The sequence below is a fragment of the Lactuca virosa genome, chromosome 4, assembly GCF_052849685.1.
Source record: "Lactuca virosa cultivar CGN04683 chromosome 4, Lactuca_virosa_CGN04683_v6, whole genome shotgun sequence".
Classification (NCBI taxonomy): Eukaryota; Viridiplantae; Streptophyta; class Magnoliopsida; order Asterales; family Asteraceae; genus Lactuca; species Lactuca virosa.
The window spans coordinates 47,274,221-47,293,488 of NC_136429.1; the positions used below are offsets into that span (position 1 = coordinate 47,274,221).

Here is a 19,268-nt window from a genome sequence, read left to right on the forward strand (position 1 = left end):
TGATTGTGTAACAATATAGGACAATGGTCAAACCATTTCCTATCTAAAACTGCCACCTGAAAAGATTGAAACTTGTCATATAACTCTTCAGAAACTAAGAACCGGTCGAATTTACTTAGTTTTGAAGCAGTCGCATCACTTCGAGTAAATTTCTTTCCAATCATAGGAACATCTATAGCCCCAATGTCATCAATAAAATCATTGAAAGAAGAGGCAGACAAATGGAAAAAGACAGAACCATATCTTTCTGAATCACTTCGTACTACATTAAAGTCACCAAACACAACATAATTACCACCATAGTGACTAATAAAAGAAGCGAAATAATTCCACAGATCTTGTTTCCCCAAAAGATCTTGCGAAGCATAAACGTTAATGTTGAGAAGTGTTATTTTTATATTTGTTACAAACCTAAACATTAATTATAGATTATTGGGTAAGTATTGTATATTTGTATATTTGGGGGTGTATTGTGTTATATTTGTGCAGGTTGATGGGTTTACCCGCGGGTTAGTGATCATACCCGATGGAGTTATGACCCGGTGTATATGAAGCTTAGTCTCAGCCTCATTTGTCGTTAGAGTGTAGATATTTTTAGTGTGTGAGACTGTTCATTCTCTCTACGCTTCAGTTTAGTGTTTCAGTTTATACATCGTGTTCTTGAGTAATCTGTAATAGATTAGGAAAGTGAGAGTGAGTGATTCTGTAGTGAGGTTTGAGTTGTATTTGTTGATGTAAACCATCTGTTTCATAGTGAATGAAATGATGATGTTGGGAAGATTTTATGTTGATTCAGTTTCTTTAGATGGTATCAAAGCTTAGGCCTCTTGTTCCTGTAACGTTCGTTGAGTTCTTGTTGTTCCTATGATGATCGTTGAGTTCCGCCTCTTTCTCGATCGATTAGGTAACTTATGAATCTCTCTTTCTTCCCGTTTTTTTTATTTGATTTACACAGTTTTTGGTTACTTGGAGTGTTCTTCTGAACTCTATTTACGCTATAAACTGTGTTCTTCTTGGTATTTGGTTCGGTTTATTGAAGAAAAACCCTAAATCGAAACGAATACTTGTTTTTGGTTCTTTTTGTTTCTAGATCTTGGTACTGCGAGTGTGTTTGTGATCTTGGAGGTTCTGTTGTGTGATTATCAATTGCAATACTGCTCTTCGGTTGGAAACCCTAAACTTCGATCGATCAATCTCTTGTCTGAAATAACTCTCTAGGGGTCGGATTTCATCACCGATAAACCCTAGTAGAGAACGGACTAAGAGAGTCGATTCCTTGTTATCTCCTCTAAAATCTCTGTGAGGTTTTCTCATTCTTTATCCTTTTCTATATCTGTTCTGGGAAATCTTGGTGTCTAGTGTACCCTAGTTATTGTGTTCTTTTGCTAAGTTGTCTGTTGTTTTTCTATTGTTCTATTATTCTCTCTGTACAGATTGTATTGGGCCCCGACATACATGGTGACCATCTGGACATAAGATCTGTATAGGGACTTGTTTTCTTGTTGTTTTTTGTTGCTCTTGATTGTTTCTATTTGCATCTATGGCGGGTGGTTCAACTGATCCACCTAGTGGAAGTGGAAAGGATGATCAAATTAATTTTGATGATCCTCTCTACATTCACCCTTCTGATAATGTTGTTACTTATATTATTACAACCAAGTTAACTGGTAATGAAAATTTTAGATTATGGAGAAGTTCCATTTCTAGGGCTCTCAAGGCAAGAAACAAATTAGGATTTGTTGATGGTTCTTATAAAAGAAGTAATGTAGACGAGTCTAAGAAAACTAAATGGGATAGGGCAAATGCTGTTGTTTGTTCTTGGTTGTTATCTTCTATTTCTGACTCCATTTATCAAAGTCAGGCTTATTCTGAAGTTGCAGAGGATATTTGGGAAAATCTTTTTGAAACTTACAATAAATTTAATGGGTCTGTTGTTTTTAACATTCATCAGCAAATTAATTCTCTTAAACAAAATGGTATTTCTCTGTCTGATTACTTCAATAAGCTTGATTCATTATGGAAAGAGTTTGATGGTCTTACTAGTTTAACTGAATGTACATGTGATGCCTCTATCAATTTGAAGGATCACTCTAATCTCATGAAAATTATGCAGTTTTTGTCTGGTCTTGATGATTCATATGGTCAAGTTAAAAGTCATATTTTGTTGATGGACCCTTTACCTAGTGTAAAAACTGCTTTCTCTATTATGTCAAGAGAAGAGTCACTTCAAAGAAATGGTTCTTTGACTTCTCTCCAGTCATCTCAGTCTGTGACTAAATCTCAGTCTTCTGCTTTTAACAGCATGTGTAATAATTGAAACAATAATAATAAGAATTAGAGTCAAATAGTTCAATGTAAGAACTGTGGTGTGAAAGGTCATACCATAGAAAAATGTTTCAAGTTAATTGGATATCCTAAGGATTTTAAGTCAAGAAGTGAAACAAATAATCAAAATAATTTTGTTAAAAATGTTTCTGCAAACTCAACTACTACTTCTTCTGGAAGTACTGGTATAAATAATTTTTCTGACTCAATTGGGAATTCTGAGTTTCATCAACTCACTAAGGATCAATATGTTAAACTTTTACAACTTATTGGTGATAGGCAAGTCAATGAGGAAGCTTCTGCTAGTGCAAATATGACAGGTACTTGTTTGTTTAAAGCTTTTAATGCTTATGTTAATGGTCAAAAATGGATAGTTGACTCAGGAGCTAATCAGCACATGATTGCTTCTGAGTCACTACTTCATGACACTGTGGATGTGTCTAAGTTAGATTTACTTGTCAGTCATCCTAATGGTACATCAGCTAAAATTGATAAAATTGGTAATATGAATTTGTCTAGTTCTTTGACTCTATTTGATGCTTTTGCTGTTCCTGACTTCAATGTTAATTTGTTATCTGTGCATAAGGTTTGCAAAGACAGTAACTGTGAAGTTGTTCTAATGAACATAATTGTAAAATTCAGGATTTACAATCAAAGGTGATGGTGGGGAATGGTAGAGAGTCTGGAGGTCTCTATTACATAAATAGTGTACCTTCAGGTAATCTGTCTAGTTCTTCTATTTCCTCTTCTGTTTGTTATGTGTCTAAACTAACTTGGCACAATAGACTTGGTCATCCTTCTGATCAAGCCTTAAGTTCCTTAAGGAACAAACTAAAAATTGGAAATGAAAATCTTCCACCATGTGATGTTTGTCATAAAGCTAAACAGACCAGAGAACCCTTTCCCATTAGTCAACATACTACTTCTAAACTTGGCGAGTTAATTCATTTAGATGTCTGGGGTCCCTATAGAGTGACAACTAAAGAAGGATTTAGATATTTTTTTGACAATTGTGGATGACTATACTAGGGCAACTTAGGTTTATCTGTTGAAGTCCAAAGATGAAGTTTATAATTGTGTTCTTATTTTCTTTAATATTTTACTTAATCAGTTTTCTGTTAAAATCAAGGTTGTGAGATCTGATAATGGTACTAAATTTTTAAATAGTAGGATGAGACAATTGATTGAGTCCAAAGGAATTTTACATCAAACATCTTGTGTTCATACTCCACAACAGAATGGTGTTGTGGAGAGGAAACACTTACATATTTTAAATGTTGCTAGGTCATTAATGTTTCAGTCTGGTATACCAATCAAGTACTGAGGAGATGCTGTCTTAACCTCTGTTTTCCTGATTAATAGGACTCCTACTTCTGTTTTAAATGGTGCTTCTCCCTATGAACTTATTTATAATAGTACATCAGTTTTTGATAAACTTAGAGTTTTTGGGTGTTTATGTTTTGCCACCAAGTTAAATAATTTAGATAAGTTTTCTGAAAGGGCTGATAAATGTATTTTTCTTGGTTATTCTTCTGATAAAAAGGGTTATAAAGTGCTTAGTCTTGATTCCAATTTTGTTTTTGTTTCCAGGGATGTAAAATTTTATGAGTCAGTGTTTCCTTTCAAGCTTAAATCCTCATCTTTGACAGATAAATTTGTTGTCACAGTAGACTCAAATGACCTGTTTTACTATGATGACTCAACTGAATCTAGTTTTGTTCTAGATAACACTAGCATAGAAAGCTTGAGAAGTGACCATCAGTTGGATGGTGCTAATGCAGACCATAACCTGGATGAGACTTGTCCCTCTAATGTCAGCAACCATCCTGGTGAGGCATATGTGCCTCCTTCTGGTGAGATGCTTCCAAGCTCTTCTGCATTGTCTGAGGAAAATGTTTCACTTAATTATGGTCCTTCTGATAGTTTGTCAACTAGGGTTACTAGATCTGGTCGGAATGTTAACATGCCAGTTAAATTTAGTGACTATGTTGTAGAGGGTAAACATAAATATGGAATTGAAAGGTCTGTTAACTATTCAACTCTTAATAAGGATAATTTTTGCTTTGTTTCTAGTCTAAATAAAACTGTTGAACCAAAATCCTATAGTGATGCTGCCTTGGATCCTAATTGGATCAAGGCCATGAATGAGGAAATGGAGGCTCTCTATAGAAATAATACCTCGGAAATAACTAACCTTCCTAAAGGAAGAAAAGCCATTGGATGTAGATGGATTTATAAAATCAAGTATAAATCCAATGGTGATATAGAAAGATATAAGGCCAGACTTGTTGTTAAAGGTTATAACCAAAGAGAGGGTATAGATTATGAGGAGACTTTTTCTCCTGTAGCTAAAATAGTAACAGTTCGTGTTGTTATTTCTATGGCTGTTCATAATTCTTGGCCTCTTTATCAGTTGGATATTAACAATACGTTTTTATATGGAAATTTGTCTGAGCGTGTATATATGAGTCAACCTGAAGGTTATCATTCTAAGGATGATGTCAGAGTTTGTAGGTTATTAAAATCTCTTTATGGACTTAAACAAGCTCCAAGAAAGTGGAATGAGAAGTTATGTTCTTCTCTTTCCAGTTTTGGGTTTAAACAGAGCATAAATGATTATTCCTTATTTATTAAAAATTTTCAAGATACATTTGTTGTTCTCCTTGTCTATGTGGATGATATTATTTTAACTGGTAATAATGAAATTGAATTAAATAATGTTAAGAGTTTCCTTAAGTCTCAGTTTTTAATCAAGGACTTAGGTGATCTGAAATATTTCTTAGGTATTGAGGTATTAAAAACTGAGAATGGGATTTGTCTTAGTCAAAGAAAGTATTGTATGGAATTAATTCATGAATTTGGAATGCTTGCTTGTAAACCTGTTAAAACACCACTTGAGCCTAATTTGGTCATTAAAAGAGAGTATGATTTGGAAAAGTCTGATTATTTGGTCAATATCACTGAATATCAGAAACTTATTGGGAAATTGATATATCTTACTGTGACTAGACCATATATTTCTTATGTTGTTCAACTGTTGAGTCAATACATGCATAAGCCATACAAATCTCATGTTAATATTGCATTCAGACTACTGAGGTATTTGAAAAATAGTCCAGGTATGGGAATTCATTTGACAAAGTCTAGTTCTTTTACTTTGGTTGGTTTTGTTGATGCAGACTGGGCTAAATGTCTGATTAGTCGAAGGTCTGTATCAAGTTATCTAGTGTACTTAGGATGATCTCTTGTTTCATGGAAGAGCAAGAAACAGAGTATTGTTTCTCGCTCCTCTACTGAATCTGAATACAGGGCTTTAGGTAGTATAACTTATGAGATAATATGGATTTTAAAGTTGCTTTATGATTTGGGTATAAAATCAAACTTACCTGTGAATGTTTTTTGTGACAATGAGTCTGCAATCAAATTAGCTCTAAATCCTGTTTTTCATGAAAAAACAAAGCATTTTGAAGTTGATCTTCATTTTGTTAGGGAAAAAATTGAAAATGGAATTTTAAAAGTGGATAAAATTGTGTCTTCAAATCAAAATGCAGATATACTTACAAAATCTCTTGGTAGTAATCAGCATGAGTATATTGTGAGTCGGCTTAATATGATTGATGTGTTTAAAAAGGATGGTTAAGTACATGTTTTCTCAAATTAATGTTTAGTTTGAGGGGGCATGTTGAGAAGTGTTATTTTTATATTTGTTACAAACCTAAACATTAATTATAGCTTATTGGGTAAGTATTGTATATTTGTATATTTGTAGGGGTGTATTGTGTTATATTTGTGCAGGTTGACGGGTTTACCCGCAGGTTAGTGATCATACCCGATGGAGTTATGAACCAGTGTATATGAAGCTTAGTCTCAGCCTCATTTGTCGTTAGAGTGTAGATATTTTTACTGTGTGAGACTGTTCATTCTCTCTACGCTTCAGTTTAGGGTTTCAGTTTATACATCGTGTTATTGAGTAATCTGTAATAGATTAGGAAAGTGAGAGTGAGTGATTTTGTAGTGAGGTTTGAGTTGTATTTGTTGATGTAAACCATCCGTTTCATAGTGAATGAAATGATTATGTTGGGAAGATTTTGTGTTGATTCAGTTTCTTTAGATTAACCATATAACAATTCATATCCCAGCGATGCACTTACCCCCACAGTCACCACATTAGGAGTACAAATCGTCGAAGATTTAACAAACACCTTTGGATCCCAAATAGAAAAGATACCCCCGATCTTCCCCGAGCACTACTAGAAGCAAAATCAAAATTACAGATCCCCCACAAACTATGAATTTTAAAAAGATCTACCTCAGTCATCCTAGTCTCTTGAAGACCCAAAAACGACACCCCCTTCTCCACACATAAGGATATCACCCAATTTCTCTTAGAAAAAGAACAGGTGGTACAAATCTTTAAGGAAATGCAATTCATGGATCAACATTTTTCACACTGATACTTAATAAAATGCTTCTAACTTTCTCCTTATTTCCTTTCATATCATACGCAAGAAGACCACCTATTTCCATATACTGTTTGATGATGTCTAAAATATCGTCAACACAAGATGGAACATGTTTTTTACGAAGCTTTGAATAACCATACGAGCTAGAATATCTAACTTTAAAAGAATTAGAATCCTAAGCTGAATTTTTTTCTTTACGAAAACTCGGGGGTTGTGAATAAGAAGAGGATTGTCCTTCTTCACCATAAAAATTTTCATTACCATTCATTAAAAACTGACCTTCTACAACATTATCATGTTTTTCAGCAACCGAAGAAGTAGGAATAGCTGGTTGTTCCATAGCAATAGTTGTAGTCGGCGAAGTTGTCGGTATAGTAGCTGTAGGTGGAATTTGAGGATCGACAACAACACTCGGAACAACAAGAGGCTGAGAAGGGAGTACCACATAAGGAATGACAGGACAATTAGTATTATTTGTAGCAAAATCAACAAAATTAATGCCTTTTTTGACCCCACTCATGTGGAATAAACGTCCTTTTCTATCAACAAAACACACCCCCTTTCACCTTGAAAAGTATAATCTTTTTCACTTGAGTTATCCCCCACTTCACCATCCTCACAATCATTTTGATTTGGAATTGGAGTATTCAACTCCTCATTATCTTTTTCACGTGTCTAAACTATTCTAGTTATAAGGAATTGATATCAAACTCCAATAATCGGAGTGATGTATATTCATTTGTTTCTACAGAATGTGCACCCGCACCCAAGTTGAATTAAATGAAGCTAATTTCACTTCACATTTGCATCTCTTATGCACAGAAATGAGAGTCTGTATGATATTATATAATCTTATGAAATACTTCTACATATAAAGTTTATTCCTTATCACCCTCCCATGAATGTGGAAAATATGAGGTTGGTGATTCATAAGTAGGAAGATATAACTAAAAAGAGATACGGAGAATGGGTGCGGTGCATAAATAGGTTGATGCCTTTTTTAGTATGTGATTCAAAGTCGGTTCTACACGATTCATGTTATCAAAAGGACCCGTTGGAAATTAGGGTAAAAGGTAGTGGGGTAAAAATACACGGTTTAGTTATCCAATTAAGATATCATATATCTATTAAGTTAATAAAAATCATATATGAAAATGGTAATCTGCACCATATGGACAACCTATGCTAAAACCGTCCCCAAACTCCATCACGTGAGTGATAAATAATGAAACACTAGTAATATTTTAAGCATGTCGGAGTTTAAACCATAGGCCTCTGGTACGTAGTTCTACATATAAACCATTAGACTCTCCTCGCATGTCGAAAGAACTATATATATTGTTATGAGTTAAGTGTTATCCCTATTAAGTCCATTAAATTGAAAATAAACAAAATTTTAATGGTTTTATTCGATTAGATTTTACAAAAGGCAATTAAGTTATATAAGATCAAGGGAAATGACTTATGATGATATCCAATTGTCAGTTTTGTTCATATTTATTAACGTCCCAAAAATTACACAAATATTTTTCATTTATAAAACAGATTAACCGATTAAAACCTTTATCTCGAAAACCATTGAGTGAAATTTGTTTAACTGAAACCATATGATAGATGCCAAAAATGCGATCACATAGGCCAAAAATGCGATCGCATATTTTTCTGTGATCGCATTTTTCCCACGAAGTTTCACAGGGTCAAAATAAGTCATCTGAAGAAAAAAACCAAAATATGCGATCACATTTTTCACTTCTGCGATCTCATTTTTGTCCCACAGTCCTGAAAACGTTGAAAATAGCATCCTGCATCATTCAGGGGCAAATCTGGAAAAAATCAGAAAATATGCGATCGCATTTTTCACTTATGCGATTGCTTTTTTCGGTTTCTTTCTCTGTAAGTTTCCGTCTCGCATTTAAATACGACCCTCATTATTAGATCTGGAGGTTAGACGATTCTAGACGACAGAATACCGTTTTGAAGACGATTTTTGATACCTTTCAACAATTTCTGAAGATCTGAAGGCTACAAATCATCTCATCCATTTAGTTTAGAAGATTGGTCAGTTTGTTTTTTCTTTTTATTAGTTTACTTTTGTTTTTTGCCATGTCTGGCTAAACCTTAGTTTTCAGTTCTGCATAGACTAGTACTTTTCATTTGATTAGTTTTCAGATATGGTTTTCTTTTTTTGTGTTTCTATCTAGATTTTTTCGTTTTGAGCTTAATGAATGTTTGATTTTTAATTCTTGTTAGTCTGATCACCTAGATAAGGTTTTTATCATTCCAGTTAATCAGTTAATAGAATCCGTACATGTTCTTGTCAACTGGTAATAAGTAACAAGTATCAGATTGGTTCAGTGTTGGGATGTAACTCTGATATAAACTGTAAAAATCATATATTTATGCTTCCGAGCTTGTGAGAAATATTGGGTATTGTTGGGAATTTTTCACAGATCATAAAGCTGCGTTTCTGATTTAATTAAGAGCTTATTTAATTGAACAATAAAAAGTTAGGGTTAATTCAAAGAGCTTCTTTTGGTTAACTTATTTAGGTAAAATAGATTATACTAGAGCTTGTTAGTTTTTCTTAGTACCAACTTAGATAGAACGCATCTCAAATAACCAGATCTGAACTGATTGTATGATTAGGAAAGTCACAGCAGAACTGAAATCATTGTTATTATTGATTTTTGTTTAATTTAGTTTCACTGCAATTTTAGTTTTTTAGTATAAAACCCTGATCTAGGTATCAATCTAAAACACGAGATTAGTGTGGAATCCTAATCAAGTGATAAAAACAAAACAATAAATACGAATCAAGAACACAAACACGAATCTTCAATGAACACTATTATTGATTAATAGTCGGGTACATAAGATCAAACGATTTCTCTCTAACTGTTAATGCTCTCTAAATCTCTCTCTGATAAAACCGAATGACAAACTCTCTTCACGGCTGAAAATAACACATTATATACTAATACCTAATTACTAATGCCCAACCCAGCCGAAAACATCATTAAGCCCACCGAAATCACATGGTGATATCGGTCCAAGTACCACCGATATAATAGTGATTTCGGTCCTAAACCGAGAACTCTGAAAGCCTTGAGAAGCAAAGTATAAACCACAAATTTATGTCCTAACAATATCCCCCTTGGTTTATAGCTTTCTTTTCTTTTCAGTCTTCCTTGATCTTGACTTTCAGCTCTTTTCTCGATCTCTTCACGACTTGACTACAAGATGTACATATGAATCTTCTACATGAATAACTTCATATTTAGTAGTTGGACTTCCTTCAAATTTGACTTTTAATACACACTGGGTGTAGAGGCTTCTTGTATTGGTTCTTCAATATCAACACGTTCAACTTTAAATTTCTTCCTTGATAATTACATAGAGTTCGATGCTTCTTGATCACTTCAACAGGTTCATACATAGTAGCAAATTGATTGAGGAGACTTCAATGCAGTTCGTCACATAACTTCAAATACAGCTTCACCTTGCTTCTAGGGTTGAAAGGTTTTGTGTTGAAAAAAAATCACTTCTTGTTCCTTCGAATGAATATTCTTCATCGATCACAGATGCGTCTTGAAAAGTAACCATGACTAAAAGTCCCTGTGGATCACAGAGTCATAAAGACCCTTCTCACCACAGTTGTTCAAGGATCCAACCTTGGCTCAGATGGAGACTACTCGCAGTATCTGTGTGAACACGGAGGAACGCACTGCGATTTGTTGAGTATCGGAGAACTACTCGTGGCTATTTTTGATGTTAGCCCCTACATATCCTCGATCAAAGATCTCAATACATTTTTTCAAGTTAACAGGTTTACTTGGCCCTTGGTGAGACGTTCAATGGTTTCTGAATCTTAGTTGAGTGTACCATTCTAGTGCCAGTGAGAGTTAACGAGGAATAACTCACAAAACCATTCATGCGACAAATGTATCCGAAGACATATTTCCACAGTTTAGCATGACACGAGGTCAAGGCCCTTGGCGGGACATTCAACGATAATCGTGCCTTGCGAGGTGCATCGCCCTGGTGCCAATACCAGTAATTCCTTACTTGCGGAGAATGTATCCGAGAATACGTTTGAGTCTCCATAGTTTTGCATGACAAAAAGAATGTCAAGACCCGGGGCGGGATGTTCAGCGATATCTATTTCCCAGTTAGGTGAATCGCCCTGGTGCCATGACAGTTATTAGGTTACATGAACTGACAAGACCGACATGGAGACATAACTACCAACCACTGCTCGTTGAATGAACATGGTCAGCCTGTAAAGGGCGACACCTGTCTTAACAGGATATGACATAACAATTTGTATAGTTTCATGCCTTCAATTCCTTAAATATAATAGTTCTTAGGAAGATACTGCCAAAAACCGACTTCAACATAAAACGTTCCCATCTTCTCTCGCTTATTGAGAGTGAGTGCGTGCCTTTTGGCAACGTGGGATTAACCAAGGCAATTAAGCTCGGACATCCAGAGCAATTTTGTAACAACGAGATCAAGAAACTTAAATAGTTTAGATCCGCAAGCCTTCTATTCCTTGTGAAAGTAGTGTGAAGTATAATGTCCATCAATTCCTTTCCAGGTCTCTTCTCCTTGCCCATCCACGTTTCAAGACAAAGAAACTTTAGAAATAAAAATAAAAATAAAAATAACTAAGAATAAAAATAAAATTAAAATACTCTAAAAAACAATACAATATTTTTGGATTTTTGATTTTTCTGAAAAAGAAATAAAAACATAAATAAACATATTTTTGGAATTTTGGAATTTTATGATTTTTTTTTGTTTTAATTCTCCTCCTAAATTTGTGCATAGAAGAGAAAGAAAAAAAATATGAACAAATTTAACGAAAACAAAAATAAAATACAAAATCTACAAAAAAAAAATTTGACAGTCTTCAAAACGAATCATTTTAAGAAAACTCACAAGCACATCAAAACGAGCTTTTCCAAAAGGTTTTGTAAACAAATCGGCCACATTATTATTAGTGTGGATTTGTTCCAAATGGAGAAGTTTATGCTCAAAACAATCTCCTATAAAATGAACTTTAATATCTATGTGTTTGGTTTTAGAATGCTGAACTGGATTTTTAACAATTTGAATAGAAACATCATTATCACAGAAGATAGGAGTGTCAAGAAAATTCAAATCGTAATTCAGCAATTGATGTAATCCCCATTTGTGATCTTTCCTTTTCCTTTCCCGCAAAGGACACATGCTCTCCATTAAAATTATGAATGTCATGCAGATGAGAGATGTCTCCTATCATGTTCCTTGAATAGCCACTATCAACATACCGAAGTCTGATGATATTTCTCCATAGCTGCTCCAGCACAGAGTGCGAGATTAATTGGTTTTGGGAACCCAATCCATTTTGAAACTGGGTTGACCTTTGCCATCTACGCGTGATACGCGTTCCCAAGTCATATCTTGTCATCAAACACATAAAATGAAGAGATGTTAGAATTTTTAGGTGATTCGGGAGTGGGAACTTTTGGTACCCATATGTAGTCAGGTTTAACCATTTTCTTGTTTAATCGGATGGATGCTTCGGCACTTGTTTTAAAGCTTGAAACTGATCGCCGAGATGACTTCGACCTTACCAATCTTGGTTTGACTGAACTATTTCTCAAATCATATCTCTTGTCAGACATGACCTCTTTGTTTTTTAGAGTCTGATTTTTGGTCTTGGCTGTATTCCAGTCACCATCACGTGATCTCGAGGAGTTTCTCTTGAAAGATCTTCCTCGAGATACGTTCTGCCTACCTTGGGCATAATAGGGAATATATGCACGATTTGGACAATTTCTGGCAATGTGACTAGGAATTCCACAGTTAAAACAGGTTTGTTTTTTAAAAGGAATACGTTCAGAACTTGGTCCCTGTCCAACTGAATTTCCACAAGTACAAGCACACTTAACAAATTGTTTCACAACTTTACATGGCTTAAATTTTTTAAAAACAAGACTATTTGAATTTGAATTAAAAGCAACATCACAACACTTTTTAAAAGAATCTAAAGCATCATTTTAAATATCTTTGTTCACACAATTATTTGAAACAAAAGAAAATGAAACGTTAGTCTTTGAAAGGTTTTCAACAGAGCTAGCATTATTAATGTCCTCCTTGTCTACATCTTCAACTAATACTTGATATGCACATGAGGTAGAGACATCAGTATCGTTCACCTCAACACTTTTAGTGGGGCCAGATTGTTCAGTCTTAACTAAAATTGATACAGGGGGCTGGCCATATTGGGCGGGTTTTTCTATTTCTATAGTCTCAGAGGCAGAAACATAATTATCATTAAAAGGAGCTGGAACACTATGATACCTAAGCCATCTTTCTGGTTATCTTTCCATTAAAAATTGTTTTTCTATCATAGATTCAACTATCTCACTTGACACAACAAATTTCTTAAAGTTAAATTCAGCATCTTTAAATTTAGCTTTTAACGCATCAAGTTCGGCAGTTAATTTGGCAATTTCATCTTTAGCATAACTATGGTGAACACTTTTAATGCTATATTCCTCCTTAATCCTAATTAGATCTTTATTTTGAGCATCTAGTTTTTCTTTAAGAGGCTTGTTTACTTTCTTAATTTCATAGATTTCATTTTTAAGATCAAAAACTTCTCTAACTAATAACTCATTTTGCTCACAATATTTATTAACTTTATCTACGCAAGACTGAGAGCATGAGGTTTCACTTACCTCCTTGGTACTAAAAGTGATGATTGAACAGTTGTAAGAGCTCATTATTTACCAATGGTAAAAATCTGATTGTGCAATTTGATTTTGACCGAAGACCAAGATAAATGCCCTTTGACAGAAAACCTTGAAAGTCAACCAGTTTGGCCGAGATCCCTGAAAGTCAACTGTTTGACCGAAAACAGTTGACCGAGAACGATATTTCTTGGCCGACAACTCCGTTTGACCGAGATCGTTGACCGAACACAATGTCAGACCGAAAACCTCTGATCTAAAACCCTGTCTGACCAAAAACTAGATATTTGACCTAGTTGCTGACCGAGAACTCTAGTAACCACCGAAATCACTTTGACCTAGCCGAAAGCTCAAGTGTGCCGCCGAAATCATCCAGGCTAAACCGAAATCGATGATTCAATTTTCAGATAAACGAAGAACACGATGGACACTTATGAGCAACAAAGGTGATTTTTTGCCAAAGAAGACCCAAAAACACCAAAAACTTCAACAAATTTATGGATTGTTTTGAAAACTGATTGATACCAAAACAGCTTTAAGCCGTTTTCAAGCTCTTATACCAATTGTAAAACCCCGATCTAGGTATCAATCTAAAACACGAGATTAGTGCGGAATCCTAATCAAGTGATAAACATAAAACCATAAATACGAATCAAGAACACAAACACGAATCTTCAATGCACACTGCTATTGATTAATAGTCGGGTACATAAGATCAAACGATTTCTCTCTAACTGTTAATGCTCTGTAAATCTCTCTCTGATAAAACTGAATGACTAACTCTCTTCACGGCTGAAAATAACACATTATATACTAATACCTAATTACTAAAGCCCAACCCGACAGAAAACATCATTAAGCCCACCGAAATCATAGTGATTTCGGTCCTAAACCAAGAACTCTTAAATCCCCCTTTTATAATTTCTATTTCGTCGAGAATGTGCCTAATCAAAAAAGGCATTGATCATTAGGCTGTGTCCCTGAAGATTCGGCCCTGCTTCCCTATGTTATATTTTTAGTGCAACCAGTAGTGATTATTTTATTTGTTTAATATGCCCACAACAACGTGTTAACAAATTGGTGCCGTTGTCGGGGACACGGTGCTTACGGATATTTTTATGCCAAAAAAATTTCGTTTAAGTACACCTTTAGTTTTTGATCCAGAAATTGAAAGAACTACAAGGAAACTGAAGAAAGAAGCAGCAAAGGAAAAACAATCAGTTGGTTTCTTTGGTTCATCATCATCCTCCCTACTACCAGAAACCTCCACACCACAAAGCACTCGCTTATGGAACGAAGCAGATCCGTTTTTTTCCAAAGGTACCCCCATCATCTCCTTTAAACAACCCTTATAAAACTTACTCCCCACCACCCTCACTTAAATCTGAAACCACAAACTCTTCAGAAACCAAATCTGAAGAAGCAGACATGAGTGGAGACGAAGCAGAAAAGACTCTCAGAGAGTAGGCCACTCAAGAAGTCAACCAACAACCCCTCTGTCTTACTTTTCCGAAATCCCATAACTTCGAGTTGAAATCTGGGCTGATACATCTTCTTCCCACGTTCATAGGTTTAGAAAAAGAAGACCCACATAAATTCCTCAAGGAATTTCATGTAGTTTGTTCAGGAATGAAACCACATGCGATAACTGAAGATCAGATAAAGTTAAGGGCATTTCCCTTTTCAGTTCAAGATTCAGCAAGAGAATGGTTGTATGAGCTTCCATTTGGTTCGATCACCACTTGGACAGAACTCATGAAGTTGTTTTTAGAGAAGTATTTTCCAGAAACGCGAGTTTCTAGTCTCAGAAGAGAAAACCATGGTATCAAACAAGGAAAAAGAGAAGCTTTACATACTTACTGGGAGAGGTTCAAGAAGCTTATGGTTCGGTGCCCACAACATGAGATCAGTGACTACCAGCTCTACAATTTCTTCTATGATGGTCTGACACCCATGGAGAAGCGTCAAATAAATTCTTCCAGTGGTGGTTCCTTAGGAGATATGACACCAACAGAAATCCGAGAGCTGATCGAAAAGCTGACGATTGAGCCAAAACATTCCGGAAACAAAGACAAGTGATATCCAAATCAAGCAAGGGGTGTCAAGGAAGTCAACAATGCTCATCTGGAGTCTCAGATTTCTGAGCTGACAAAGGTTGTTCTGCTCTTAACAAAAGAAAAAGCCGTTGCGAAAAAACAATGTGGAATCTACTTGAAGACGGACCATCCTACTGATATGTGTCCAATATTGCAAGAGGATGTTTCTTCATTCAAAGTTGTCAGAGGATACCAGCAACATAAGATTTATAATCGACCTCCTAATTTTTATCAGAACAATAATTTTCAGTCAAGACAGCAATTTCAACATCGTCCGGGTTTTCAGCAGCAGCCAAATTACCAGCCTAATTTTCAGAATCATCACCATCAAAATTTCCAGAGTTCGAATTTTCAGAATCAGAACTCACATCAGCAACCCAACAGCTCCAACATGGCCTTAGAATATATTGTGAAGGGTCTTTCCACGAGCACCCAAGCATTTCAGACGGAAATCAGAGCTAGTATAAGGAATCTAGAACAACAGGTGTCTGAACTTGCCACTTCCGTGGGTCGTCTGGAATCTCAAGGATAGTTACCGGGGCACACTGAAAATAATCCAAAACACAATGTTAGTGATATGTTCTTGAGAAGTGGGAAAAGTTATGGAGGCCCAAGCTCATCTGAACCAGAAAACAAAGCTGAAGAGGAATATGAAGAAGTTATGGTAGAAGAAGAATATTTAAAAGAAACAGAAAAAGAAGAGGAAGAGTATGAAGAGGTGTTGGTTGAAGAAGAATCTGAAAATCTGGAAGAAAAAGAAACTCCACAACCATTGAAGCCGAATCTGAAGGAGTACAAGCCCCTACCTCCATTTCCATCTAGACTGATAAATACAAAGCGCGAAAGAGAGGATGAAGACATTATGGAAATTTTTCTTAAGGTTGAGGTAAACCTTCCAATTTTTGATGTTATCAAATACATCCCTCGATATGCCAAGTTTCTGAAAAATTTATGTATTTCTAAGAAAAAAATGAAATTGAATGAAACTGTGAAAGCTGGCAAAAATATTTTTGCCATTTTGCAAAAAGGTTTGCCCCCAAAGTGTAAGGATCTGAGGATTTTCTCAATTCCTTGTAAATTAGGGAACCTTAAGTTTTCAAATGCCATGCTTGACTTAGGAGCTTTAGTCAATGTCCTTCCCTTTTCTGTTTTTGAAAAATTAAAAATGGGAACTTTACAAAAGACTGGGACAATTATCCAGTTGGCTGAGCACTCGATAGTACACCCAAAAGGTGTACTGGAGGATGTTCTTGTCCAAGTGGATAATCTGATTTTTCCTGCTATTTTTTACATTTTGGACATGGTAATTTGGACACTTCAGATACAAATTCTATCATTTTGGGAAGGTCATTTATGAAAACTGCAAAAAAAAAAATAGATGTTTTTAATGGCATGATTTCAATGGAATTTGATGAGGAAGTGGTTAACTTTAAAATTAATGATGATAATTTTCCTTCTGATAATATTTCTGTTAATTATCTAGGTACCTGCATTCCTTTATCTGAGGACTGTTGTGAGTTTTCTAATATCTCTGTGCAAGGAATATTTGTAGACAAGAATTTATCAGACACATCAGAAGAGCTGGAAAAGGGAAAGCTTGGGGAAAAATAAGAGAAATTAGCTGTTGATAAGAAGCTGAACATAAATAAGCTAGGGAAGAGGAGGAGATGAAATCTGCTGCGGAAGAATTAGATAAAAATCTGAAAAGAAAAAACTTTTGGAATAAGAAAAGGTGGGAGAGGTGATTTCAGAGACGAATCTGAAAAGAAAAGAATCTGAAGAATTCAAAGAGAAGATTTCAAGAATGAAAAGGAAGATCAGAAAACGAAAGAAGTTTTATCATCTGAAAAACTTATTTGATAACAATCTTGAGTCTTTCCAGTTTACTGAACAAGTCCTAGATCCAACAATCTTGCCATATCTGAAGGGATTTGGAGTGACACGGAAGAGAGTTGAGCTTCAGAGAAGTCTCAACCACACCAGTTAGTAACGACTTTAAAAAAGGGCGACTTTCTGGGAGGCAACCAGAGGAGTAGTTTATACTTGTTTTTTCGCTTTCAATATAGAGATGGCCACAGTCCCAAGCAAGCTTGGGGAAATAAGAGGATCGACAGAATTGCTGATATTAAGAATTTTTCGTCAACATTCATTATCAAAATCAAATTTCTGCAAACTTATCAGGTACATTCATTCATAGCTGCACCCTTTTTGCTTCAATAAGCTTTATTGATTTGTTCATTTCCCTCTGAGCATTGAGGACAATGCATCATTTTAAGCTTGGAGAGGGGGTTAGTGTAAAAAATTTGTATTTTTTGTTAAAAATTTTAAATTTTCAGTTTTTTAGGCAAAAAATTTCAAATTTTATTTTTCTTTTTGCAGTTTATTTTCTACATTGCATTTGCATATAAAAAAATTTGAAAAATCCAAAAAATATTTTTCTTTTTATTTTTCTGCATTATAAAAAAATCAAAGAATTTGAAAAGAATTTTACATGAGATGAGGATATTTTTTTACATTCGACAACTTTGTAAAGATGATGTGTGATAGTTACCGAAAATAACAATCTCATTACAATCAATTTTAAGAATTACCTTTTGAAAGTGCTTTAAATGTTTTTAAAATACGAACCAACATATGAGTCCGATAATTTCTACAATGGAAGTGTGGGATGGAAAAACGAACAATGTTTTAGAAATAATTTCCTTAAATTCCTTAAAAAGAACCTAGATTGGATAACCCTTATCTTTCCTTGAAGTACTGAACCCTATAGTTTCTGCCTCTTTTGAGTTTGGGAAGGAACTCTTGTTATACCCACAGTTTATTATCATTAATATTGAAGATATGGTGGGCCTCAAAGTGAAATCTGCGCCCAATATATATATATATATATATATATATATATATATATATATATATATATATATATATATATATATATATATATATATATATATATATATATATATATGTTAGAAATGGTACACCAAGAAACTTGAAGAAATTTGAAATTCCAAGTCAAATCCAATTCGAGTTCAAGTTGAAATCAAGAAGCAAGCAAAGTTAAATATGAAGAGTTGATCAAGACAAAGAAGATGTGTGGTATAATGAGATTGATCCCTCGATAGTGGAATCATAGGGGTAAGCTTGGATTTTCCGTATATAATGGAGCTTACCTCGTTTACTGGACAAGTTCTGTAACACCCGGAATCCAGAAGACCCAGAAAGGAAAGAAAAAAACCCTAAGTCAAAGGGGTCAACTCGTCGAGTCCAAGGAAGAACTCGACGAGTCGGAGCATGTCCCGTGTCGCGGATTAAGTGACCGACTCGGCGGGTCGGGGAGACTGACTCGGCAAGTCTGGTCTGGGTTTGGAAACCCTAATTACGAGACTTGGTACCCTATTTAAGCAACATTACAGGCCTCCACCCCAGCCTCCATCACTCCCCTCACCTACTCTCGAAACCCTAATCAACCTTGTGGAGTATTGAGCTAGTTTCTTGCCTTTGTGAGTGATTTGAAGCTTGGAGAAGGAATGAGACTCTTAGTGGTGCAACAAGGAGCTATAGATCCAGAGTTGGGGTGGTATTTCAGATCATTTGAAGGTATAAAGCTTATACCTTGACTGTTAATCATCTAGATTCCCTTT

The 19,268-nt window shown here is 35.1% G+C and overlaps 1 protein-coding gene across 1 annotated transcript; it reads left to right on the top strand.

Annotated features, from left to right (window-relative positions):
• The first annotated feature begins 1,540 nt into the window (after positions 1-1,540).
• LOC145104398 (uncharacterized) lies at positions 1,541-15,607 on the top strand. The gene is made up of 10 exons (XM_079041653.1): positions 1,541-2,306; positions 2,376-2,911; positions 2,968-3,043; positions 3,626-3,629; positions 3,688-5,532; positions 5,635-5,920; positions 6,058-6,065; positions 6,121-6,140; positions 14,693-14,848; positions 15,099-15,607. The coding sequence occupies exons 1-10, from the start codon at positions 1,541-1,543 to the stop codon at positions 15,605-15,607; spliced, it is 4,206 nt and encodes a 1,401-aa protein (XP_078897779.1).
• Positions 15,608-19,268: the final 3,661 nt, after the last annotated feature.

Excerpts from the sequence above, each read along its gene's own strand:
- LOC145104398 (XM_079041653.1), top strand. The coding sequence starts at position 1,541 with ATGGCGGGTGGTTCAACTGATCCACCTAGTGGAAGTGGAAAGGATGAT. Across the intron at positions 5,533-5,634 it reads AAATGTCTGATTAGTCGAAG|GGCTTTAGGTAGTATAACTT; the intron begins GTCTGTATCAAG and ends ATCTGAATACAG. Across the intron at positions 6,141-14,692 it reads GTTGACGGGTTTACCCGCAG|AAATTGAAAGAACTACAAGG; the intron begins GTTAGTGATCAT and ends TTTTTGATCCAG.